The 27,780-nt window shown below is 35.0% G+C and overlaps 1 protein-coding gene across 7 annotated transcripts in view; it reads left to right on the top strand.

The window, feature by feature from the left end:
- PDE1A (phosphodiesterase 1A) overlaps positions 1-27,780 on the top strand; it is a 524,243-nt gene that overhangs the window by 428,414 nt on the left and 68,049 nt on the right. For all 7 annotated transcript variants that reach the window (XM_074399385.1, XM_074399384.1, XM_074399382.1 and 4 more), the window contains 5 exons: positions 6,842-7,024; positions 13,019-13,085; positions 16,092-16,208; positions 17,066-17,206; positions 23,171-23,271. In XM_074399385.1, coding sequence (XP_074255486.1) covers positions 6,842-7,024; positions 13,019-13,085; positions 16,092-16,208; positions 17,066-17,206; positions 23,171-23,271 — 609 coding nt within the window. The remainder of the gene's footprint in view (positions 1-6,841; positions 7,025-13,018; positions 13,086-16,091; positions 16,209-17,065; positions 17,207-23,170; positions 23,272-27,780) is intronic.

Genomic DNA, 27,780 nt, shown 5'->3' on the forward strand with positions numbered 1-27,780 from the left:
TAGATAAACATATAGGAAAATTATGTATAATAATTCTCTGTCTATGAAAAGTCCAGGACAACGAAGGCTAGTCCATATTGCATTGTAGTTTTTGTTTCTGTGCCGTCTAGCATGGTCAGATGAAACTTGAGGAACTGCTCATGGTGCTCAGTACGAAGAAGACAGAGTACAAGGCAGGTATGAGAAAAAGGGAAAATGAATAAGTAAGAAGAGGTAAATGGAGGGGAGTAGGGAGAAATATATCTTTGGGTTTATTAGTTTATTTTTAAAATTTATCCTAATTTAGGTTTGATCTAACTGTTTTTCCAACTTTCTTTTCTCCAAACTGGAATAATTATCTTACTGAACCTATATCAACTTACTTATGTCTTCATTAGAAGTTTCTTACTCTGTGTGATAAATGAGCACAAAAGAGCTAATATTTAACAGAAATACTGAGTTTCTTGGCTAAAGGCATATAAACAATGCATACAAATTTTTAAACTTTTCTTTCCTGTGAATTTAATTCAAAATGCCATCAAAAATATTTAGCATTTTTTCTACACCAAATGAATGTTTCCCCACAATTTGTTTCAAAAACATGCAACACAATTATTCAAGAACAACTTAATCTAAAGGCAGTGAAGGAGATGATTGGCAGCAGTGAATTTTCTTCCAAGATGTTGTTGCATAAGCAGCAATAAATTTGATTATATCAATCAAATAGCACAGGATTATACACTAAAACTTCTACCGTTTCCATCCTTACTCCACTCATGAAGGTAATCACTTACGTCTACTGTAAATATTTCTGGACATTTTACAGCCATTCAATGGATATATATTGACCCCCTGCTCTGTGTCACACATGATTTTAGAAGCTGTTGACACAGCAGTGAACAACAGAAGACCAACTTCTGGTCTCTAGGTGTTTGCATCCCCGGCTGCTAGACTGTAAGCATAAAATGAACAAACAAACCGGTGGACTATGATATGGCATCTAGTAGTGATCAGTGCTAAGGAGACTATAGCAGGATAAGGCCAGACATGGTGGCTCATGCCTGTATACAATACCAGCACTTTGAGAGGGCAAGGCGGGTGGATTACTTGAGGTCAAGACTATAAGATCAGCCTAGCCAACATGGCAAAACCCAACCCCGTCTCTACTAAACATACAAAACGATTAGTTGGGCATGGTGACATGTGCTTGTAATCCCAGCAACTTGAGAGACTGAGGCAGGAGAATCACTTGAACACAGGAGGTGGGGGCTGCAGTGAGCCGAGATCATGCCACTGTACTCCAGCTTGGGCAACAGAGTGAGAGTCTGTCTCAAAATAAAAAAAGAGAAGACTACAGCAGGATAAAAAGACAAAATAAAAATGTTTACTGTTGGGGGTGAGTGCAGGGATGCCCTCTGTACCTAAATGCAGTAAAAGAAATGGTTCACAAATATCTTGAGTACAAGATTCTAAGTAGAGGGAATAGCAAGTACACAGGCCCTGAAGCAAAAGCAAGCTTGGCAGCTTTGCATCCAGCAAGGTTAGTGTTGCTGGAGCAAAATGAATACAGGGGAACTGGTTAAAAGGTGAGGTTGGAGACTTAGATTAATGTGGGGCTTTATGAATTAGGCATTGTGGTCTGACTTAAACTTTAAAAGAGGAATTCTGGCTGTAGTGGGAAGAAGAAACTGACAGAGGTCAGGAGCAAGAGGGGGAGACCAGTTAGCAGGCACCACAGTAGGCCAGGCAAGAGATGATGGCAGCTTGGCCTCTGGCTCATTCATTGCAGGTGGGAATGCAAAATGGTATAGCAAGACAGTTTGGCAGTTTTTGCAAAACTAAACACTTATTATACCATCCAGCCATTGTGTTCCTTGGCATTTACTCAATTGAAAAAACCTGCATCTGTTTATAGAAGCTTTATTCATAATTGCCAAATCTCAGAGAAACCAAGATGCCCTCCAATAGTAGAATGCACAGAAAAACTATCTATGCATACATCAGAATATGAATTAGCTATATAAATTAGTCATCAAGCCGTGAAAAGACATGCAAGCCAATATTAAAAAAATCTAGCCTTTTACTCCTTTTACTATATGATACAAAGTATCTGATAGTCTGGAAAAAGCCAAACTAAGGAGACAGCAAAAGATACTAGTTGCCAGGGACCAGAAGTGAGGGAAGGAAGGCTGAATAGAGGAAGTATAGGGAGTTTTTTAGGGCAGAAACTACCCTGTATGATACTGTAATGGTAGATATATGTTATACATTTATTAAAACCCAAGAATGTACAACAGAAAGTGTGAGTCCTCATGTAAACTATGGATACTAATTAATAATTATGCATTAACATTGGCTCATCAACTGAAATAACTGTACCACAATAATACCAGATGTCAATAATAGGGGAACTGGGAAAGTGGGAGTGGAGATGAGATGAATGGGAATTCTCTGTACTATACACTAGATTTTTCTGTAATCCTAAAAAATAAAGTCTAAATGAAGAAAGTGCCTGAGATTGTGGTTCTCAGGCAGGGATAGCATAGTACAGAATTCTCGAGATAATCACACTCATTCAAAAAGGAAAAATTAGAAACTTCTTGTCCAGAATAAAAAGGTCAAGGTATATTGACTGACTATAGAGGCTTCCCCCATTTCACACACTTGAGTGGCAAAGATGTATGCACAGGCAGATGGAGATCTCAAAGGCCATTGCTGCAGTCGTGCTGTAGAGCAGAGAAAAATCTTTGAGAAACAGAAAATACCACAAGAACAAAGGTGGAAAGGATAGGGAAAAACACATGACAAAGATCCCATGCCAGCAGAATGTACAAATCTGTGCGCTTATCCTAAGAACTCAAGAACTTCATGAAATTATCAATTCTGTAGGAAAAAAAATACAATTGAGACAAAGAAAAAGATTTCAAGAGATAAATAATATGATAATATAAGGAGGTGAAAGGTGGGTACACACAAGTCAGTCAGCAAATGGAGGAGGAAAACTAGGCTACCCAGTAGAGATAGCCAAGCTCAAAGTCACAAAACTTAAAAGAGACATTGCTGAAAACACAGTATAGTGTTTTACAAATAAAACACTTCAAAGGTTTTTTAAAAAAGAAAAAGGTAAACAAAAGTGTAAGATCAAGAGATTACTTTTTCCAAAAAAAGGTTTAGTGAAAAAATGATAGATATGGAAACTAGATAAAAAGAGATCCCTGATAGGTATAACGTATTTCCCCAAAGAAGAGAACCAAACAAATGGAACAGAAAAAAATAGTATAAGCTGAGAAAACATTAATAATATACCATTAACACTTTGAGCCATAATGTTTACAGAAAAAATGATACCCAACTCAATACCAATTAGGGTCTTTGAAAAGTACTGTAGTGAACTTCCAAAATAAAAGACCATTTTTGCAATTGTGCTCAGTTAACAGTAGCCTCTTAACTAAATTCAAAACACCATTCTTACAACTTTTTCTACTCCTCCCATAGCATGCACACTAATCTTCTAGGCACATAAATCGTATCACATTCTGCTTAAAACAATTCAATGACTTGCCATTGCAAATACGACAGAATCCTTCCCAGACCTGGTATTAGCTGACTTATAGCTCTGTTTGTCTCTCAACTTGCGTCACTCTCTCACTCAGTATACTCCACCAAATTTGGCTTCCTTCCTGTTCCTGTTCCTCAAACATACCCATACGGATGCTGCCTCGGGCCTTTGTGCTTGCCCCTCTTTCTGTCTGGAATACATGGAACAGACTTCCCCCAGACTTTCCTATATCTAATTCTTTCTCATTCTTCAGGTCTTAACTCTCTTATCATCTGATCTAAAGTAGTATTTCCTCTCATAATTAACCTTATATTACATTATTTTATTTTTAGTCTCTTTTAAAATATAAATTCTACCTGAGAGGTGACCATTCTAATTTTTTCAATTTTTAATCACTTCATTTAGGTTGACAATAACTCTGTAATGTTTAAACAGTATTGTGTTTAGATATGTAATTGCTAAAAAGGAATTTTAGTCCACTGCAAATATGATTTTTACATAAGAAATAGGACTGTTATATTCTATTAAGTGAATATTAATAGAGAACTGAGTCTTTATCTTCTGTTTTGTTTATAACCTACACTGGTGGTTATCACACAGTGTTCATAAATGATGGAAAGATTTTTTCTTATCCAAACCAACAGGTACACAACACACACATGAGAGAGAAAGAGAGAGAGAGAGAGAGACAGACAGACAGAGACAGAGAGAGGTGTATTCTAGTGAGGGGCTCATGTGATTATTGGTGCTGGCAAGTCTGAAATTTGCAAGGCAAACTGGCAGGCTGGAAAACCTGGCAGGAGTCACTGTTACAGACTTGATTTCAAAGACAGTCTGAAAGCTGAATTTCTTTCTTTTTAGGGGACTTTTTCTTTTTTCTTAAGGTTTTCAACTGGTTAGATGACGCTTATCCATAATTTAAAGGATAATCTGATTTACTCAAAGTCTACTTATTTAAATGTTAATCATATCTAAAAAATACTTTCATAGCAACATTTACATTGGTGTTTGACAAACTACTGGCCACCGTAACCTACCTATGTCGACACATAAAATTAAACCTTACAGAGACAGTTGTTGCTTTTGCAAGATTCCCTTTTCACCTTATTCAACACCATACTCCACGCTCTTCCCTTAACGTACTCTTTTCTCTATTTGTATATCCCTAATTAATCCATATCATTCTTTCTCCCTAAAATTATATGCACTTTCTTCTCAGTGAATAACCTCATGTATCATGACAGGATTGCCAGCCTCCTAAGTACCACTCCACTGTGTGGAATATCACTTCCGTATGCTGGTTTTGTCATGTTTGATGATCTCTCTTGCATCATTTATGAGTATAGAACATATAGCCTTAAAGCCATCAATAGGAAATTGACAGTGGAGAAATTGGCACCCACAGCCAGGTTTCTGTCATTCTAAGGAGATTAGCTTACAAAACTAGGCAGCGGTGGAATGACTGGAACATGGTGACATCACAAGATTACACCACAATGATTACTATTCCACCTGTCCTACCTACCCTGTGGTTGTATTTGATCACTGCATAACAGGTAGTAGAAATGGCGTAATCTTTAAAGTAATGAAATTTTCAAGCCATGTAGTTTAGTGAGTTGCTGAAATGGGCTAAGGAATCTAAATTCAAACGGGCAGAAAAGGAAGCAAACAATTTTACTTTAATTTTCAAGTTCAGTGTTTTAAGGGTAAATCAAAATCATCAAAATGTAAGACCAGAAAGAAAGTTAAAAATCGTATAAAGTAAGTATCTATCAGTATTAACATCCAACTCTAAATCTTTTTAATCTTTATATGTATACATGTATCTTTGTGACTCCAGCACTTATGTTTTTTTTTTATAAGGCATCTTATAAATGCATTCATGCTTGTTTAATATCATGGAAAAGAAATATTGGCAAGTGACTACCTTCTGCAAGTTTATAGAAAAGAGCAGCACATGTGGGAGATGATTTAAAGGAACACAAAGAATTGCTCTTCTGCATATTACTTTTTGGGACTCTCTTTGGTCAGGTTGAGATCTTTGTGGAGATATCTTGTTTTTTTGTCCTTTGTTTTGTCTCTGCTTCTTGAGATGGCCTGTGCCTTGTTTCCAAGGCATTAGCATTCATGTACAGCCATCTCTGGCCACCTTCCAACATCTGCTCATAATCCTTAGGCCTAGGTCTGTGCAAAGAGATTTTCGAAAGCAGAGGAAACCCAAAGGTTAAAGCTAACATGTGCCAAATGAGTTTTTAGGTTGGTGCACAGATAAGGAAAGAACGGAGTCAAATGACAGGCAGAGCTGGCCTATGTTCTTCCTGGAGGCAGAGCTCAACTGTTCTGCAAGCTGTTTTTGTATTTGGTGGGGAATCCCTGGGATGTTGCCAGTTCAGACCTTCAGGAAGTTCTTGACAGCTGAAGCTGACCAGCCTTAAAACAATGATGCTTCCTTAGTTTCCTCTTTAATGACAGCTGTTGTTACTCAGCAGTCCAGTCAACATTATCTACCTGGAGCTTTTACAGGAGCATGGTCGTGGTTTCAGTTCCTGTTCTCTGCCTCACTCACTGAGTTGATTTCCTTGGCCAGCAGTTGTAAACCCATGAGCTCTCCACCCCACTGGAGGTGTCTCTTCCCTTTAGACTGTTTGATCACCTGAAATGAGCTTTAAACATGATCTATTTTCATGTGTTTTCATTCTTTTCTTTTTCCTTTTATAATCTGTGATATTGATAAAATGGATCTTTTAGAACACTTAAGTTGTTGTTTTCCTGAAATTTGGAGGAATTTATCCAATGAAATAGCACCTATGAATGACTTTTTATAAATTGCAAAGCCTTATTCAAATAACATGTACTACGTGTAAGATATACACAAGATTATTAAATATTTGACAACTATTATAAATTCAATCCCTCCTTTTTCTTTCCATTTCAGTTGCTTCCTTTAATAGCAGACATCTGTTTATGAATTCTCTTTCCTATCTTTCCTTAATTTTATTCATTATTGGAATAGCACACTAAAGATATTTACAGCAGGTACTTCTAGACTGGTGTATCATTGCACTGAAATGTTTGGGAAACTGCAAATGCTCAAATCTATTAGTTGTCTCCTTTGTATGATCAATTTGAGAATTAAGAGCTTTCCAAATGTTAATGATTTTTTTTTCTTTCTTTAGAGAGTACATCTTAAGGAATAATCAGAGAGCGATTGGCTATATTTTGCATCCCATTGCAATACTTGCTTTCTTGTTACCCATTTTTCTTCACTTTTTAAAAATGTTTAATCTGTATAAATTTTTGTAGAAGACTTCTGGATACTGAAGATGAGCTCAGTGACATTCAGACTGACTCAGTCCCATCTGAAGTCCGGGACTGGTTGGCATCTACCTTTACACGGAAAATGGGGATGACAAAAAAGAAACCTGAGGAAAAACCCAAATTTCGGAGCATTGTGCATGCTGTTCAAGCTGGAATTTTTGTGGAAAGGTAAGTGAAATTGTTGGTATTCCAAGACAATAATATTTGAAAGGCAGTAGATATGCACATTTTATCAAAGGTATGAGCAGTCTGTATTTCACTTATTGATGAAAACTGCAATCATAATTATAACTAGAATGAACAAATTTGAGACTTTATCATGAACTTACCTATAACAAAAACACCTGGTCCTGGATGCATTCTTTTTATTTATTTTAACTTGATAAGAAGAGTGAACGCAAAAACTTTTGAACGGCCTTTCTTCTCAAATGAACCTTTAAAATTGTTTAAAAATAATTCTGACACATGTATATGTTACATAACTAATTTTACCTGAATAAAATGTAACATTTCATTAAATACATTCTACACTGGGTAGCAATCTACTTGTCAGAATCACTCAGGCCTTTCTCTGCCCTAAAGACAGAAGACCATTCTCTTCCAATCTTTCCATAATGGGAGGAAATCTCTCTCATGATCACTTTTGATAAGTTTTTTTTTCAACATTTCTGTAACTGAGTATGTCAAGGGATATTTGATGGCCCCTAGAAATGCCTAGTTACATCATCAGAGTTTCCAATGCGAAACACTTGTTAATATGACCCAATTTTGCATTCTTTCAACCCTCAAGAATACAGCTTGTTTTTCCATTGAGGAAACAAGATGTTTCCTAGAACTAAAACTACAAAAAGACCCAAAATAAACATTTTATGTTTGACAAAATTGAAAAGCAGTTATCGGAAATCCCTTAGATTAAAAAAGAATTATATGAAATTATATGTAGAAAGATTATTTGAATACTTTAGAAACCAATAAAGTTGAGAAACAGTGAAACATTTTTGCCAATATGCTTAAAATTAAATTTTAGAGAAAATGCATTCTTTCTCATCTTCTGATATCTCTAGGCATTACCTTTAATAAACATTACAAACTTTAATTTTTTTCTGCTAAAGGGACAATGGAAAGCACATTTGAATTTCAAAATAAAGGGATGGAGGAAAATTTACCAAGCAAATTGAGAGCAAAAAAAAAAAAAAAAAAAAAAAAAGCAGGGGTTGAAATCTAGTCTCTGATAAAAAACACACTTTAAACCAACAAAGATAAAAAGAGACAAAGAAGGATGTCACATAATGGTAAAGGGATTAATGCAAAAAGAAAAGCTAACTGTCCTAAATATATATGCACCCAATACGGGAGCACCCAGATACATAAAGCAAGTTCTTAATGACCTGCAAAGAGACTTAGACTCCCACACAATAATAGTGGGCGACTTTAACATCCCACTGTCAATACTAGACAGATCAACGAGACAGAAAATTAACAAGGATCTCTAGGACCTGAACTCAGATCTGGACCAAGAGGACCTAATAGATATCTACAGAACTCTCCACCCAAAAACCAAAGAATATACTTTCCTCTCAACACCACATCACACTTGTGTTAAAATTGACCACATAATTTTGGAAGTAAAATACTCCTCAGCAAATGCAAAAGAATGGAAATCCTAACAGTCTCTCAGACCACAGTGCAATCAAATTAGAACCCAGGATTAAGAAACTCACTCAAAACTGCACAACTAGATGAATATCTATAAATGTAAATGAGAATGCATGCCATGAAATATATTATACAACTTAAAGATGGATAAATACACTACGCAATTTAAAGATGACTTTTCTCTAGCATCAAATTAAAAAAAACTAAAGAGTACATCAGAAAATCTGTGAGAGAATCACAGATAAAACATGAGAGTATGTTTGATTTGCCAAAGGAATGTATATTTTGCCTTTTTGTTTAAAAAAAATTGCAGAACTTGGCAAACTGGGAAAAAATGTAAACTGTGGAGGAAGATCAACTGAATTTCCATTTCCATTCAAGAGAAGGTTATAATATATAAAATATATGAATATGCTAAATTTCAGTTATTTCATATGTTACATAAAACACATTTTATTTAGTAGCTTATGAAACTATCAAGTTGTACTTAAGGTAACTAAATTAGTAAGCAGTCTTTAAGAAATCAATGTGCTAAGAACATGGAAATAGTGTTTTTTATCACTGTTAAATCCCTACTAGCAGGTGCATAAAAATAGTGGGACAAGTTTATTGTAAATTTTCAAAAGCAATCATCTTCAGTCCTGACCACTGAAAGTCTGCTTGAAGTCTTGTTGCTTCTTTCTTCAAACACTCTCTCCCAAGATTCAATACCCCAGCAAGCCCTGGCAACTACTTACCCAAATGCATTTTGAATCCACTTACTTCCTCATCTCCACTCCTGCAACCGCAATCTAAGACTCCACTATCTGTTGTCAGAAAAATGACAGTAGCTTTCTAACTGGGCTCCTCTCCTCCTCACTTGCCCACCCCAACCAACCAAGTCAATCCACAGTGATGTTTGTAGAATATAAATTAATTTCTGTCACTTTTACGCTTCAAACCATCACAGAGTTTCCCAATTCACTTGAGCCTGGTTAGGTCCCTTTTTACTTTCTAGCCTCATCTACTTCAACCTTCATCCTTGACTGAACATGTATACCAGCCTGATTTCAAGAACATTTCTAAACTGTTGCTGCTTTGGAGCCATTCATCCTTTTGTTTTCTCTGTCAGAAGTGGTTCTCCCCATGCTTCAACATGGCGAGCTAGCCCTTTTACTGTTCCAGAGGTCTTCCTGGATCACTCTGTGCTGTTCCTCACTATTGCTGCCCCAGCCAGTGGTTTACCTCCTAGCCCTTATCCCTGTTTGTAATCATATATTGTCTCTTATTTTTAAAATTTCTCTTCACCACTGGAGTCAGCCCTGTGAAACAGCAACAATAGTTTCCTTACCTTTCACTAAATAAGTCTGTTGCCTCACAGAGTGTCTGGTATAAAGTAGTGTTTGGTTTGTTTGTTTTATTTTTTTTATGGAGTCACTCAGGCTGGAGTGCAGTGGTGCAATCTCAGCTCACTGCAACCTCCACCTCCCGAGTTCAAGAGATTCTCCTGCAGGAATTACAGGCACACGCCACCACATCTGCCTGATTTTGGGTTTTTTTGGATTTTTAGTAGAGAGGAGTTTTCACCATGTTAGCCAAGCTGGTCTCGAACTCATAACCTCAGGTGAGCCACCCACCTCGGCCTCCCAAAGTGCTGGGATTACAGTCATGAGCCACGGTGCCTGGACTTCAAATGTTATTTTTTAAGAGTTTTTAAATCGTATTTTGTGATTATTATAGAAACTACCAAAAACAATCCACTACATTTCCAGCTGGACTTTGACCACCTCATCTTAGGAATTTCACTATCCTTTTTCAGAAACTTGTAATATATCACTTGTTTACTAAAGTGTGAGGTAACTGCATTAAAGTATCTCTGATGCTGATTCTAATTCAAGGATGGGTCATCTTAATTTTCCATCTTAGTTTTCTATTTCTAATTTTCCATCCTTGAATTCTATTCCTGATTATAGAATTAGAAAATGGGAAAGTTTTGCTATCTTTTTGGAAGGGTCATTTTCTTTGTCTTCCTTTACATTCCATGTAATGAGAAAGCACATCGCTATTCATTTCTCTATCTATCCCAAGTTTAAGAAACTCAGTCGCATCAGACGTCCCACTGAGGCCAGAGGGCTCTAAAGATGTAAGATTTTGAAACAATGATACTTGCTGCAAAGTAATAGTTACAATAATAATTAAAAATGTGGCTTTCTTGTATTAAGAAAAAGTTACTCTTCACAAAAAGCTTATAATTATTCTAATTTTACAAATGAGTGACATTAGTTTTCCAAAGGTCACACAGCAATGAGTGGCTAATGTGTGATGCAAAGCGTGTGCTCTCTTTGCCTTTCTGTGCCATGAAGTCAAGCCATGATAATGTTAATTAACATTTTAAAATTTATTCCTGAATGATTTTTATATTGTTCCTTTTCCTTTTCCCTGTTTATCATCCTTCCATTTTCCCTGCACTTCCATTTTTTTAGTATTAATAATAATGACTAGAAACAGGTGGAAAAAACTGTTTCCAAAAAAAAAAAAACCTAAGTATCATTGTTGATAGTAATTATTCTATATCTTATATAGTATGATTAGTAGTTCCTTGCTTTGCAAGATTAGAATAATTATACCTGTATCAATGGAGTAATTAATATAAGTATTTTTGGTTATAACTGTTCTAAAGTCTTTCAATAGATATGTAGGATAATTTCTTATTCTACCTGATCACCCACATCGAAAAATAATTTATAATTAGTTAAAATAAACATAAAGTGAAAGCATGAAATCTTTGTGTTTAAGGTCTCTAGAATAAAATGGACAGACACTTCATTAAGAAAGCCGGGGGCTAGAAAGGTAATAAAAAAATATATTTTCATTCTGAGCTTCCAACTCGTCAAGACTTAAAAGGAAAGCATAATGAATTGCTTAGCTTTGATTATCTTTAACAAATGATAGCTTTTACATAGGGAGTAATATGTCCCATGTATTTTTAACGTAAGGAACACTGAATCAAAAAATTTAGTATCTTCTATAGAGGTTTTATAAAAGATGAAGAATATTGTCCATGTGACCATTCTTACATTGACCATATTTATCATGATACTTAATTAACTTATGGTGTGGTCCAGGCCTTTTGTAGGGAGAATTTAAAGCCTTATATGCAGCTTGTTGTGGACTAACTTGGTATAAAAATTAAGGGATATGATTTATAATCAATTGAATTCTTTTTTCCCAGGCCTTGGTGGAGGAAACATGTTTCTTTCAGAGTCCTTAATAGAAACACTATAGCTATTTCACACGCTAAGCTATCATATTGATTTGTTTCTCACGTGGAGGGGGTTCTTATATTTGGTTTATGCCATTTGACTGGACACGTGTAATACTGGCACTTTGAGAGGCCAAGGCGGGCAGATCACAAAGTCAGAATTTGAGACCCTGACTAACATGGTGAAATACTGTCTCTATTAAAAATACAAAAGTTAGCCGGGCATGGTGACATGCTCCTGTAATCCCAGCTACTCAGGAGGCTGAGGCAGGAGAATGGCTTGAACTTGGGAGGCAGAGGTTGCCGTGAGCTGAGATCGCACCACTGCACTCCAGCCTGGGTGACAGAGCGAGACTCTGTCTCAAAACAACACAAAAAACAAACAAACAAAAACCACTTTTGTTATTGATACTATTATGGAAACTAAGATAACCTTGTTTTCGCCGGGCGCGGTGGCTCAAGCCTGTAATCCCAGCACTTTGGGAGGCTGAGGCGGGTGGATCACCAGGTCAAGAGATCAAGACCATCCTGGCCAACACGGTGAAACCCCGTCTCTTCTAAAAATACAAAAAATTAGCTGGGCATGGTGGTGCGTGAACCCAGGAGGCGGAGGTTGCGGTGAGCCGAGACCGCGCCATTGCACTCCAGCCTGGGTAACAAGAGCGAAACTCCGTCTCAAAAAAAAAAAAAAAAAAAAGATAAACTTGTTTTCTTTCAGAATAATCTTTCTTAAATAATATTGAATGACAATTTGAACAAACTTAAAACAATTTTTGCCAATATGATTTCCACAATATCATTAAATAAAAGAAGGGAGCTATATAAATTCTGATGACACTACATATTCCCCTCTGTAATTTTAATTTAAAAATATGAAAGAAATATTTTAATGACATTTAGCTTCCAGACTAAACATTTTGCCACGTAAATGGACATAAAACAAGTATATTCTGCTGTCAGAGATATGGTAGTGTGTTAGAAATTTGTTGCAAATGCAAAGTGCAGTGCATCATTTAATACGATAAAGTTCAGGGAAGCTTGGAAACGAATGTCACATTAACTTTACAGGGTGATTGTGAGTAGAGAACATATTACATCACCACATTGTAGATGCTTAGTAAAAGGTGACTACAGTTATCATTTTTGACACAAAGGGAGTCTGTAACTAATGATAAGAGGTGACCATATCAAGAGTAATTTTTTCCCTTAAATTTAAGAAGTAGTTGAAAACTTTGAATTTTATATATACATTTTGTCTTTTTTAGGATGTACCGAAAAACATATCATATGGTTGGTTTGGCATATCCAGCAGCTGTCATCGTAACATTAAAGGTGAAATAATTTAGATTATTTTCATTTATAAAACGATCATTTAAAAAAATCTACTGAAAAAGGCTAGGAGAAAATGAGAATAGGTCTTAACTGCAGCCTACATCTTAGAATGTTAAAAAAATTCAGCATATTCTAACAATTTAAAAAATGAACTGTGTTCCAAATCATGACTCATTGTAGACTTAAATGATAACTGATTTACACAAACGACATCAACACATATCTATGCATGTTTGTATGCACAACACGTGTGATTGTTTTTCTTAATTTTATTTATGTGGATCTTGAATTCATTTTGAGATGGCACTATACTTGTCAGAATGTACATATTTTGTTATGAATATATTATGGAAGAGTTAAATGCATGTTATGAAAAGATGTTTTAGTCAATTCTGTTCAAATGACAAAACATATAGAATGAAATTCTTCAGGGTTGTAGGTCTGAAAAAAATACAAAATGTAAGCTAAAATTAAGAAAGAAAAAAACTTCTCTCTCTCGTCTTTGGCTTCTCCTTTGGCTACACTATTTTAAGGCCCTATTGCAGTGCTACATATGTTAGAAATTATTAGAGTTGAAACTCCGAAGTGGGTAAATTTGTTGGCTCACATACTTCTCCCCCTTATGTGTGTGTCTTTGTGTGTGTGTTTGTGTACGTTATTTATGTTCTTTCTTTCTAAATGTTATTTCTATAGAGGCATTTTGTAGGCCTCTCCTAAATTCCTTGTTTCTTTCTCTCATCTAATTTGGTTAAGGGAATTTAACATTGTCTCCTAAAATGTCTTCATGGTAGTTTTTCTGCATTAACCAAGAATTTAAAGGATGTTGTCAGTGGCAGATCTTGTGTTGATTTATTTCTGACTTATTGTACTTCTTTTTCAATTTTAAAATTTGTGTTTCTAAAAATTTTCATTTAAGCATCTGCTTTGCATTTGTTTTTTTCTCTGCTGCATATTAGATTTTAATCTCATTATTTTTAAAAGGTAGTACATTTTTCTTGGGTGCCTTTTTATATTTGGGTTTCTCTGCCTCCTCTCAGATCGGAGGGGACATTAGATGCTCTCGGGAGCGCAAACCCTGTTGTGAACTGTGTGTGTGAGGGTGGTATGCTCCTTATGAGGTGGAACAGTTTCATCCCAAAACCGTCCTACCCCAACTCAGTCTGTGGAAAAATTTGCTTCCACACAACTAGTCCCTGGTGCCAGAATGTTGAGGACTGCTTCATTAAAGGATATTAATCATTCCTTGGTTCTTGAGAGATTTTGCCTTCCCTATTATTTCCTTAACAATGAGCAAGAAAATTACTCATTTTTTTTTAAATTTTGAGAATATTTGCTTAAAAACCAACTAATAAAATATCTTAGTATGAGAGAATGTAGTATTTTTTTCCAAAATGTCATATAGTAAAAAGATATAAACTAACAGGTTGAGAGAGGGAATATCACCAAGTAAAGAATGTTTAGTTAAATAATTCTTATTTTCTGAGAAGCCTCCTTGTCTTGTTTGTTCTCAATCTGATGACATAATAAGCCAAGCATCTGCAGTAGTTTACAAATGTAAATCATCAGTGTTTATAAAAAAATTCTCAAGAAATAAAGAATTAACCTTTAACTCATTGGGAACCCCCAAGTTGGAGCTGTAAATATAAATAGCAACCTTCTAAGAGTCTGGACTAACTCTTGTTTGTTAGCTTTGGAGTTTGATAAAAGATTTGTTGGCCTCCTTTGAGATTTACTGATGTAAAATGCCTTCTAACAGAACTTATAATAACTTTTAATGTATAAAGAGATAAAGCAAGCATTTGGGGATCAAATAAGGGCCAAATGCAAGGAATTTAATAATGGCATACAAGCAAACCAGAAACTATTTCATTGGTGTTTGTTTTCAAGTGATTAAAAATACCACTTGAAGCTCTCACTATTCTTTTTTGAAGGAAGCATTTTTTAAAAAGACTGAATACTTTTTATCAGATTTTTAGTTTAGTTTTAGCATATTATAGCACATAGAGTTGGCCTCCATAAAAATGTGTTAAAGGAATAAAATTTGAAACATGCCTACTCGAATATAAATTAATGCATAGCTTTATGGTTGCCCATTTACTGTTCAATACTAAACCTGCTGTATGTTTATAAACAGTAGGCCTTCTTGCTAGCTGTTTCTGATAATCATTGGAATGGACTACAGTGCTTCTTTAGATTTTTAAAGCAAAATCATGAGGTAGCTACAGTTTACGTCTCTACTCACTGCCTTCTCTTACTGTTAGGGAGTACTTTCCAGTTTCCCTACTAGCCTGCTTATTTACCTTGGGAATTGCATGTAATGCGAGTATTACTATCATCTTCCTCAATTAAAAGGCCCACTTCCTTTTTCTTACCACCTGTCCCTCAAGCAAATTATTAATAAGTCAGCCAAAGATAGAGCAAATAATAATAGGTGAAAAGTAGTGTAAAATAAAAATACCTTTTAATAATTAAAGATAGTATATACTCTACCGCTCTATGGTATTTACTTCTTAAAACAGGACATGAATATCAAAACTTTATGCCAAATTGCAAACTCTCATGGTGAAATTTCAAGCAATATAGCACATGAGTAGGAAAGAGAAACTGAGATTATTTCTTCTGTATTTCCCAATTGACATCACCTGTGTAACTAGCAATTCTATCCTAAATTGAGGCCCACTCTGGGGAAATAATTTATGGCAGGAAGTTGGAGAAAGATTAAAGATAAGGGCAGTATTATGGTGTTATCAAATGTATTAAATCAGTTTATTAACCTTGGGATTAAAGAAAAGGTTTTAGTGCTTTATTAAGCATTAGGGCCTCACTTTCGTGGACCCATGGATATTAAGTGGTCCTGTCCTATGAAACCTTGGTCAAAGTGTTGTTTGACATGCTAAATTGAAAGACAACCTGCTAAATGTACAATGGCTTATCTTTTGAATAAATTCTCATAAAAAGAAACAGTATGATATTGGCACCTAAAATGTTTATTATTTTTTTCTACAGGATGTTGATAAATGGTCTTTCGATGTATTTGCCCTAAATGAAGCAAGTGGAGAGCATAGTCTGAAGTTTATGATTTATGAACTGTTTACCAGATATGATCTTATCAACCGTTTCAAGGTCAGAAACAGGGAACAAAAGTGAAATGCTCTTAGGATTGGTTATTTGAATAAGAGTGAAAATGCAGAACGTTGAGTAATTAAGCAATTCATTTTAGGATGTTTTAGTTAGCCGGTCACAGAATTACAGGGATGAGGTCACCACATGATAGAACCATTCTCCACAACTCACTGACACATCTGTATGTCCACCTAGAGATCATGAGGCCACTATAGGCTCATTCCAGCAAGATGCCAACATCCTCTGACTTATTTAAAAAACACTCACATAGGGATTGGCAGCTATGTCTTGAAGAACTATGACAATCTCTAGTGTTCCTAAAACATAGAATGAACTTTTATTGCCAGCTTTTCTTAAACTAGAATGAAGGGGCTTCTAATTAACTTCATTTAGATCCATCCAGCAATAGATTTGTTACAGACTACTGAGCAGTCCGTAGCTTATTACTTTCTTCATTTCCTGTAGAATCATCACATTTTAGAGCTATAAAGTACTGGGATATAATCTATTTTAACCTCTTTGTATTAAGATAGAAGAACTAGACTCTACTAATTGTAACTGGAAATGTTTATCCTTTTAAGAACTGGTCTTCCTACTCTCTGGAAGATATTAAAATTTCAAGTGTATAGTGTGAGTAAGCCTATTACTTTATCTGTCCTAGTTAAATACTTGGGGGTTATAATCTTTCTTTTTGGGATCAAAAGCTAACCTGTTTATGAAGTGGTTTTTCAGAACAATCTACATTTGACACAAAGAAGCTACTGTCCATATCTGACTCACTAATATGTTCCATGACAAACTGTGATTTAGTACCACTTTTTTGGTCAAAATATAATTCTAATTATTACTTTCCACAGATTCCTGTTTCTTGCCTAATCTCCTTTGCAGAAGCTTTAGAAGTTGGTTACAGCAAGTACAAAAATCCATATCACAATTTGATTCATGCAGCTGATGTCACTCAAACTGTGCATTACATAATGCTTCATACAGGTATCATGGTAAGAAAGTCTTTGTAACTGGAGTTTGTTAGTTTGGAAGCATTGTAAGTTCCTATTGTCTTTTTAATGCCCATAGACATTTTATAAGTAAGAAGTATTATAAATAATAATTGCTTGGATTTTTGAAGTTTAATGAGTTGTAATACACATTTTTCAAAAAATATAAGTCAGTGCAAAAACAATAACAAGAGGCAAATAAAAATATATGTTTTCCAAAATTTGGACTACAGAACATTTTTGTTTGTAATTCCTTTTTTTTCCATAGTAATCAACCAAAAAAAGTGAGCTAGAGAGTCTTTAGAATAAAAGTTATAGCACTCTTCTCTCACTCGTCATGTGCTCCTAGCCTGACCTTAATCGCTTTTGCTCTCTTACTTGTATTGCTAATCACAGTCAAATTCTAATATGGATTTGGGGAAATTATTCATGAGAATTTTTCCAAATATTCCTTCCTCTTCTTTGCATTTGATGAATCAGTGAATGGGTGACTACATGATTCAGCAATACAAAGCCTGAAAACAGTGAGTGTATGACAGGAACTCTGAGAGAGTTGGGAATTTTTGTAATGTCTTAGAACTCAGGGTGATTCCCAGAAGGTAAAATGTGAGGAGCCGACCTTCCTATGAAGGTGCCAAATTGAGCTGGGTTCAAAAAGGAGCAGGCTGTGTGAGATTTCTAAATCTTAGCACCTGCTTTAATTGTGAAGCGCAGTGAAAAAATGCCTTTTCAGCTTAGGAGGTAACCAGAATTTCATCATTTTAAAATATGTTTCTGCTCGAGTACATTTTTTTACACTTGCTACAAGTGTAAAGGGAGCCAAATAAAGGTCTCCCATATCAGCTTCAGGACATCTGGTGTAAAGGTGACATTGAAGAGATGCAGGTGTCATATTACTGGATAAACAGAGAAAATCAAATCCACAATGTGGTCTCAGACTTACAAAGAAGACTGTTTCAGGACCAAAGAAACCATTCCAACTTCTCTGTAAGACTGGGGAATTTGGCCCAGCCTGGCATGACTCCTAGAAAGTTAAAGTTGTTAGCAAAGATCACATAGTCACTTTCTGAGACAGCCATGACTTACCAAATATAAATGTAACTTTCTGATTTTATTCATCCTTTAGCAAAAATGTGTCACTGGGCTCTTTACTTATACATTAATTTGGCCGTTACAAAAATAGTCTGGTGGTAGACCTTTAGTGTTGTTCAGAATCAAGAAAATACATTTGAACTAAAGAAAATAATGAGAAATTTTACCATAGATGGAGAAAGGAAAAACAAAATGAATTTATGAATGTTTTGACTATTTTGTCAAAACTAGATTGTACTTTCAGCTTGACAGTTTTTGGAAAGTTATTTTAACAAGTTTTCTGTACATTAAAAAGTGGTGATAGGTGACAAATTTCATGAATACAAATGTGTTGGTTCTCTGAAACAAAAAAGGATGATAAAAGTCTTCTTAGCAGAAACTCTTTAGTACTTTCTTACCCCTCAGATTTGATATAAAGAAGACTGGGTCATCTACGTTAGTGTTTTAGCTGATGACCTGCTATTTCAGGCCCTATCAGTATGACATTTATGAAGCACTCCAGTAGCAGCCCAGTACTGTCAGGAGACTAATGCATCTTGTCATCTGCAAGATGTTTTAAGGACTGCTGCCTGAAAGGGATTGCAATGAAGCCATTGTCCTTCTGTTTGTCAGTGTCATAAGGGACGCCCTCAAGTCTGGGAATAGACAATGCAAAGGAGAGTTGATGCTCTTACACCTGCTTGTCTCCTTCTCTCTCTCCTTTGTCACTTGATTCATTTGTAGTCCTGTGCCATGGTGACAGTGATGTACAGTAACTCAGTCCATTTGCTAAAGAGCAAATGCTTTATACAGTGCTATTAAGCCACCTTCAAATGTCTCTTTGAATATGAAATTATCCAAGGACCTTGTCCAGAAAACATTGCATCCTGGCACTGTGTTCTCTCTAATACTAAGAGTAGAAGGAAGAGAGATGACTTTAAATCTGGTTCCTTTGGAATTTTCAGTGCATTAACTATACCCAGAAACAGTCTTCCACACTTTGGAATGACTGTATCTTTCTCTGATCAATCTACGGAACATTTAGTACTATGTCTGTCTACAAATTATGTGGAAATTCTGTTCTTATAAGTGGCTCCCATATAATACTGTTCGGAAGAGGAAAGAGAGTAGGGACTCAGAGAGCAGTCAGACATAGGTTTGAAAACATGCCCCACCAGTTTCTAATTCACTAGCTCTCTATGTTGCTTCCCTTGTCACTAAAATGCAGTTAATAATGTCAGTCACCTTATAGAATGGCAATGAAAAGTAAATAAAATCGTATTTGTAAAGCACCTAACCTAGTACCTAAAACGTAATAGCTATTAACATACCTTAATTAATTAATTGTATATGCCAATTTTCTATACTGGTAACTTACAACAAACTACTAGAGAAAAATAGTGCCCAACCTTATAAATTCTGGCTAAAAGAGTTGTTAATTATGTGTTTTTAGATACATAAAAATTAAGAAATAAATGTGTTTTTCTGACTTTAAATTCTCACCCCTTTACGTATAATACACATAGATAGTTTTTCTATCTCACAGGCACATACACACACATACTGAGTAATTCAGATATGAAAATTACATTATAAGTCCTAAATCAAAACTCTGTTCGCTTCTACCCATTCATATAGTAAAATTAGCTAGAAATTCTTCTTTTGAAACTTTAGAAGAAGGTGTTCAGCATATTGCCTTCTTTATGTGATAAATGCTATTGTGATCTGTGGAGGGAATAGAAACTTTGAAATCAGACAGATTTGGGTTTGCATTCCTGCTCTTCTGCTAGATAGGTATGTGATCTTTGAAATGTTGATCCAGTTCTCTAGGATTCAATTTTATTATCTGCAAAATAGATATAAAAATATTTATCTATAACTACCTTATAAAATGGTTATAAGAATTAAACGAGACCAGCTAACTAAAGTGTCCAGTTAATGCTAATTCCCTTCCTCTGTTTATGTCATAATTTATGCTGTTAGTAGCAGTCAATACCTCCTTATAAGCTGATGACTGCCCACTCTAGAGTAAGCCTATCTGAGCACTTCTCCAGACAAAATGCAAGCTACAATTCTGATTAAATGCAATGTCTACATTGCTCATGCCTTATCCCTTTATTTCTGCCCCTTAGGAATCAGAAGCACCTTGGATTTGTATTGACCACTGCTATAGTTGGGAACAGTGACAGGATTTAGCTTCATTCTATCTGGCTTGCCCTCAGGAGTCATTTATAAAATCTGTGAATTTAAGCACCTGTTTTCTGAGTTAGAATTCTTTTGATACCAATACAAAATGAATCAGCAGCTAAGGAGCTAACAATCAGTCCAGAATTCTACTTTTGCTAATACAAAGTAGATGTGTTTTTAAATTAAGTATTGAAGTTCAGTGTTTTTCCCTTCCTATAATAGCTTGTAGTGGAATTTAATGATTTAGGCCATAGTGCAAAATAAGAAAGGGGGATTTGTGGAGAAAGTATTATTTATGTATGAGAGGCAGAAATTAACCAGAATAAAAACAGGAAATGTATTTATAATAAATTTTCACAGCTAGCAAGATAATAATTTTAAATATTTATGAGTCAATCACTAATTAATTCCAACTCTGATTTATAATTTCCTTTTACTATTGACACTTTGTATTTTGTATTAGTTTAGTAGATATTGAATGTTGCTTTTTTTAAAAAAAGTTATATTTATAAATACATAACTGGAACACCCCCCAAAATTTAAAGAAAATAAGTGATTTTCTTAAAGAAACCATTTTCTTTAATTAAACAATGGTTTTCTAGGGTACAAAACTAGTTCAGCTTCAATTGCTATTCATTTCATGGTGTTCAGTTCTGTAGTTTCATTGGGAACATTGGAGGCTCAGTCCCAATTCAGCCTATAATATAAACCAACATAAGGTCACTTTCGTCCTTTCAATGACACATAATTAAATGCATCTGTGAACATAGAACAGCTAATTATATTAACTGCCTTTGGTTCTGAAAATTATTTCTGCTTCATTCATCCAACTGTGAGGCATTTATACATAATTACAATTGCTAATGATATGTTAGCTATTAGTTCCCAGATTTAATGCCTTAATCAATACATTTAACACAGTAAGTTCAGCAAAATGCCATTTATTCTTTATTTTACCATATGACAAGACATGATTGGCACAGTGCATACATGAACTCAAAACTTCTTCTTAAATTCCACAGAGGAAAGATCACTATTGCTATTTTCACCAGAACTGTAGCTTAGAGGATAAATAACTTATTTTCCTGAGGATTAACAGAGATTTTAAACCAGGACTGATTCCATGGTCTCTTACCACTGTTACTTCTTTCTAATGCAAAAATAGTGAATTGCAATTTAACAAACAAATAGTAAGTTCCTAATATGTGCCAAATATCGTGATAGGTTACGTAAAGGGAGTTAAGACTAATAAGACCACATCTTTCATACCTATGCAATTCAGTTGCCACTGCCGTCATTCTCGATTCATGGACCTACAATGGCTTTCTTTAATATTTTATACAAAATCTAAATTAATCAGTTATCATCAACATAGTCTATTAACCCTTTCCATACTCACCATACTCTTCAATTACCCTTAACTTGATTCTCTAACAGAATCGTACTATTGACAATTCTATTTTAATACAGACCCTATAGTATGATTCAACATTTGCTCTTTCTATTTAAAATTCCTCTGTCTCCACCCTTGCACTTAACTATCGATCTTTTTCCATCCTTTTCCCAAGATCCACTGCCACCAAATAGCCTTTCTGTCTGTGCTCTTAAATTGCATCTTTATTCTGCAAACTATTGTTGAGTGTGCATATAGTTTACATGATCTCTTTCTGTTGTTCTGTGCAAGGTCTTTTATTGTTTTAAGTGTATAGAATAAGACCACTCAGAGTGAGCTTCACAGCATTTGGATTCTCCATTCCTACCATCAAGTGCCATTTATTTACAGTGCTGTCTAGTAGAACTTGTTGTGATGATGGAAATGTTTTATGTCCGTGTTTTATGTCTATATAGTAACCACCTGTCACATATAACCAATGGGCATATGTAATGTGGCTAGTGTAACTGGGAAGTGAGTTTAATTTTACTTAATTTTCTTTATTTTCAATTTAAATAGTCACATGTGGTTATCATTACTGGCCAGTGCAGTATAAGGGTTTTACAAAATGTGGGTGATGAATAAACTATTGAATTATTTCGAAATGAACTAATAATAGTAGATAACTTTTATTAAAGCATCTAATTAGTAACTGAAAGATGAATGTATATAAAGTGGATAGTCATGGATTTTACATGAAAGTATTTTTTCTTTCTTTTTGTATTATTAAATTTAATTGCACAACCATTTTTATGTGTTATGGATAGAAAATTTTGTGAATTCCAGAAACTTTTCTAAATCTTTAAATATGAAAATAAAGTGTACTTTCTCTAGTGAGAAAAGTGAATATTTTTAATTTTTAGGTGAAAATTTGTTTCATAGTAGAGTGTTCTACAACACTTGGACTAAAAGATGTATGAGTTGTAATAGCTATAATCACTAAACTGCAATTGATTTCAAAAGAACAGAAACAGGTATGGTCGTAAATTCAAAGTCCAGTCAGCATTCACCGTTTAATTCATGGAAAACTACTCCGTTTTCAGTTAGCAAGGACAATTATATCCTGAATTTTGAACTTATCAGCCATGAAACAATCATTGACCTCATAAAGCATCCATCATGCACAATCAATGGAGGTAAAATAGGAAAAGAAATTAAAGAAATAACAAATAATTTTATATGATTACATATACAGGGTGCACTGAAAATCCTTGTCAAAGAAAGGAAAGATGGTCTGTACTTCTTGAACGTAACGGATTCTTTCTTTAATCTACTAGCACTGGCTCACTGAACTGGAAATTTTAGCAATGGTCTTTGCTGCCGCCATTCATGATTATGAGCATACAGGAACCACAAATAACTTTCACATTCAGACAAGGTAAGTTTGAAAAAAATGTTAACTTTTGTTAGTTAAAATTTGAAATTTATTTTTCTGTATATTAGTTATGTAAGAGGATTTTTTAAAAATAATAAGAAGTCTAATAAGAATAAGCGTAATGAATTTTTAGCAAAATTTCTTAAGCTGCTAACACTTGGATTAATCAATGGTTGTTTTTCAAGAATCTTGTATATAGTATTTTGTGGTATATTTAACAATTTAAAGAACATAAACTGTTTAAGACAATCTGTCTCTGCCCAGAACTTACACTGTGAACTACCACACAAGTCAGACATCTATTCACTGAGAAATCTTGCAACATAATGCTTATGGTAATGGTTTGGTGTCATTATGTATTTGAAAAAGATAAAATTGTACTTCTGAAAAAAATGCAAAAATCAAAGAAATCTCATTTTTAGGTCAGCATGAAGTATTAAATTTAAAATAATTAGAAAATGAAATTCTTTAATGATGGTTACAATGGGAGTTATTTAAATCAAAATACCAGAGTAGAAGTATGTTAGTTTGTTAGGTCTGCCATAACAAAACACTACAGAATGCGTGACTTAAACAGCATGAATTTATTTTTTCACAATTATGGATGCTGCGAATACAGGATCACAGTGTCAGCTGGCTTGGTTTCCTCTGAGGCTTTCTTCTTGACTTACAGACAACACCCTTCTTGCTGTGTCTTCATATGGTCTTTTCTCTGAGCACATGCACCCCAGTGTCTCTTTCTCTTCTTACATGGACACCGATCATATTGGACTTGGGCCCCACTCTTGTTAGTTCATTAACTTTAATTTCACCCTTAATAGTCCTATCTCCAATACAGACGCACTGAGGGTTAGGGCTTCAGCATATGAATTTTAAGGCAGACACAGTTCAGTCGATAACTGAGAGTTATCCTAAATTCTTTTTTATTTAGGCAGAGAAGTCGGTATCTCAGAATCAGGATTTGGTCTAGGCCCCATCAGGATCCAGTTTACTTTATATGTGTGGGATCCTGAAATTTCTCTTTCACTAGTCAGGATGCTTAATAAGGAGATACATGTTAAGAGCTGATGTCTTTCTGGAACCACTGTATAAATATCCATTCTTGTTAAGGAAAGATTAAAACCTGGGTTTGTTTGTTTGTTGTTGTTGTTGTTTTTTTCTAATTAAGAAACTTTATTTCTTAGAGCAGTTTTAGATTCACAGAAAAATCAGACAGGAAGCACAGAGTTCCATGTGCTTCCTCCTGCTACCCTAACATTTCCATTGCTATTAACATTATGCACTGGTGTGAGATATTTGTTATGATTGATTAACCAATACTGATACATTGTTATTAACTAAGGTCCATTGTTTACATAAGAGTTTACTCTTTGCACTATGGGTTCTGTGGGTTTTGACAAATGTATAATGTCATGTATCGACCACTACAGTATCACACACAGTAGTTTCACTACCCTAAAAGTCTCCTGTGCTTCATCGATTATTCCTCTCTTCCTGCCCCTTTACCCCTCGGAACCACTGGTCTTTTTAATATCTCTTTAGTTTTATATTTTCCAAAATGTCATATAGCTGAAATAGTACAGTATACAATTCTTTCAGACTGGGTTATTTCACTTAGAAGAATGTGTTTAATGTTCCTCCATGTCTTTTCATGGTTGACAGCTTATTTCTGATCACTGAATACTATTCCATTGCATACCATAGTTTGTTTATCTATCCACCTACTGAAGCAAATCTTGGTTGTTTCTAAATTTGGGCACTTATGAATAATATTGATATAAGCATACATGTGCAGGCTCTTGTGTGGTCAGTTCATTTGGATTTTTAATAGACATATTTTTAACCAACTGATTTTCCAGATGTGGGGAGTTATTGTTTGATGAGGGGAATATAGAAACAGTTTATTAAAATATTAGACAGTTTAGAACTTAAGGGACCCTAAGATGAGTGAGATCCACAGTACAGATCATCTGGTCTAATTTCCGTCATCTAAGAATAGAAAATGAAGACCTCAAGAGGTGAAGTGACCTGTCTCTATGTACCTGGTCAGGTGATGGCAGTGGCAGAATTGAAAAGTGAGAAGAGGGACACTCACTCTCAATCCAGCTCCTTATACAACTCTGCTCCCATGGCCAGAGACAGGCACATAATAATTCCAACCTGTTAAAGCCTGAAATGGGGTGGGCTTACACATTGTAGCTTTTTGATGGAGACAGAAGAAGAGTTGCAATTCAAAGACGGAAGTGTTGGGGAGGACATTCTGTGTATCCCCGGAATGGAGGAAATCCCAGAGTCCCCTAGATTGACATAGATTGAAGGAAAAAGGAAAACCTCCGAGGCTGGTTATGTAGTAGAAATGTTATGTATCTGCCCATATTTGCAGGGCATAGGGAGTTTTTTGCTTTCATTTGTATTAAATGTCAAAGGGAAACAAGACTATGCAGATCATTTTTGCTGACCAAAGGCTCTCTATATCCACTGGATCCACAACCTGGAGGATTTAATTAAAGATCTCTCATTACGGAGCTGGGCTCTGTACAGGAAAACAGCTCCAGAGGTTTGAGAAGAAAGCAAGGGATTTGTTATCAGTGAATACTAGCTGCCCTTTCGACTTTGAAAGGTAAAGGCCATTGAGCTGGCCTCTCCCAGCAGCAGTGTTAGATCATTACTCCAGTTTTCTCCTTTTACTATTCATCTGCACTTGATGAAAAGTCCTGATTTACTTATGCATTTGACTGTGGAGAAGGAGGAGGAGAAGGTGGGGAAAAGGAGAGGGATAACAAGGAAGAGGAGGACAAGGAAGGGTATGTGGGGGCAGAGAAGAAGAAAGAAGAATCATTATTTTTTCAATTTATATTTTGAAACTCTGTATAAAAATGGGAAAAAAATTCTCTAACAGGGTCAGTTATTTAATGGATTAACTCTACATGAACTTGAAAATTCCCTGAACCAAAATGTTGTAATGAGCAAAATGCAACAATATAACATGATTTTTAACTCTCACTATTGCCTTCACATTTCATCCAAGAAGAAATAAGGTCATATGTCATTGATATCAGTAATTCTATTTGATTTTATGTTATTCATTGTTACTTGGATTAAGAATGTTTTTCTAATCTGGAAACCAATTTGCTGCATAACGCAAAATGGCTAAAATGTGATTTGGAACATAGGGCAAGGCTAGATTTGAGTTAAATGCAGATATTATAATGCATGAAATCCTTGAAGGTGTAAATAAATGGAAATAATTTCCTCTTTGTGAAAAGAAAATGTCAGGCTACATGTTACCATGGATACTGGATGTTGCTCAGAGTCTGTTCTTTTCTTAGCAGTCAAAGACCATCTCAAACATTAGACCATGCTGCATTCTCAGCATCCTTGTTAGCTTTATGAGACAAAATCATGTACACTGTGCTACAATTAAATCTGGTTCAAAAACACATTTTAGCTTGTTTCTGAAAGGGTAGATGGTGATACTTGGAGCCATATCACGCATGTAATAACCCTGACAAAACTGCTATGACTAGATTTGGTGCCATACAGTGCAAACGTTACTGGAAAACCACAGTTTTCTCCATGATCTCAGCAAACTTCTGGTAATGCATACAGTGTTTTGCTTGGGCAAGATCTAGTTAATTATCTCTTCAATAAGAATTACACATATGTTTTGCTAGTAAAAATTTCTGTATATCAAGGTATGATTATTGATTTTAGGCCTTAACTAAGATTATTAAAAGGAAATCTATTTTAGAAATATGTGCTATAAGCTAAAGACATGTGTCATTTCGCTTTTATGATAGTGCTAGAAACAAAGAAAAGAAGGTAACTATTCTAATGCCTGGTAGGTCATTTATCATATGTTGAATGAATAATAAGCTTGGTTATCTGGCAGATTATCAGATACAGATTTAAACAGGTTACTTGTATAAAATGCCAGATTTCTTTAGTTTTTGGTTTTCGTTGTTGTTTTTAAATAGTTTTTATTGTGTAAATTTATGTTATGTAACATGATATTATAAGATACAGATAGAGAGTAAACTGATTATAGAGAAGCAAATTAATATATGTGTCATCTCACATAGCTACCCACTTGTGTTGTTGTTGTTGTTTTAGTGGAAACTTTAGTGTTTTATTTTGTCCTTGTCTACTCTATGATAAATATTCAGTGTCAGGGCCAGTGCTAGGTTATAACTAGGACTTTACACACTGAAATACCTGAAACAGTAAGTCTGGAGTGAGGCAGTTTTACCCCTTACAGCCTAAGTATCTACCAAGAGACAGGAGAGTGAGAGAAGCCTGGGTGTTGGATAAGTGGTAGCAAACTTGCTACATGTTTTAACTTGACTTTCTTTTTTGCTATTTTTGCCGCCAACCTTCAATTTGCCAACTAATATGAATGAGTTTGCCATTTTAAGACATTGGACATAGTGGTTTTGCTTCCATTCCACACTTGCATAACGATCTAGTACCATAAGAGAATAGAGGAAGGAGAAGCCCAGGTTCCATTATACA

The sequence above is a fragment of the Saimiri boliviensis genome, chromosome 5, assembly GCF_048565385.1.
Source record: "Saimiri boliviensis isolate mSaiBol1 chromosome 5, mSaiBol1.pri, whole genome shotgun sequence".
Taxonomy (NCBI): Eukaryota; Metazoa; Chordata; class Mammalia; order Primates; family Cebidae; genus Saimiri; species Saimiri boliviensis.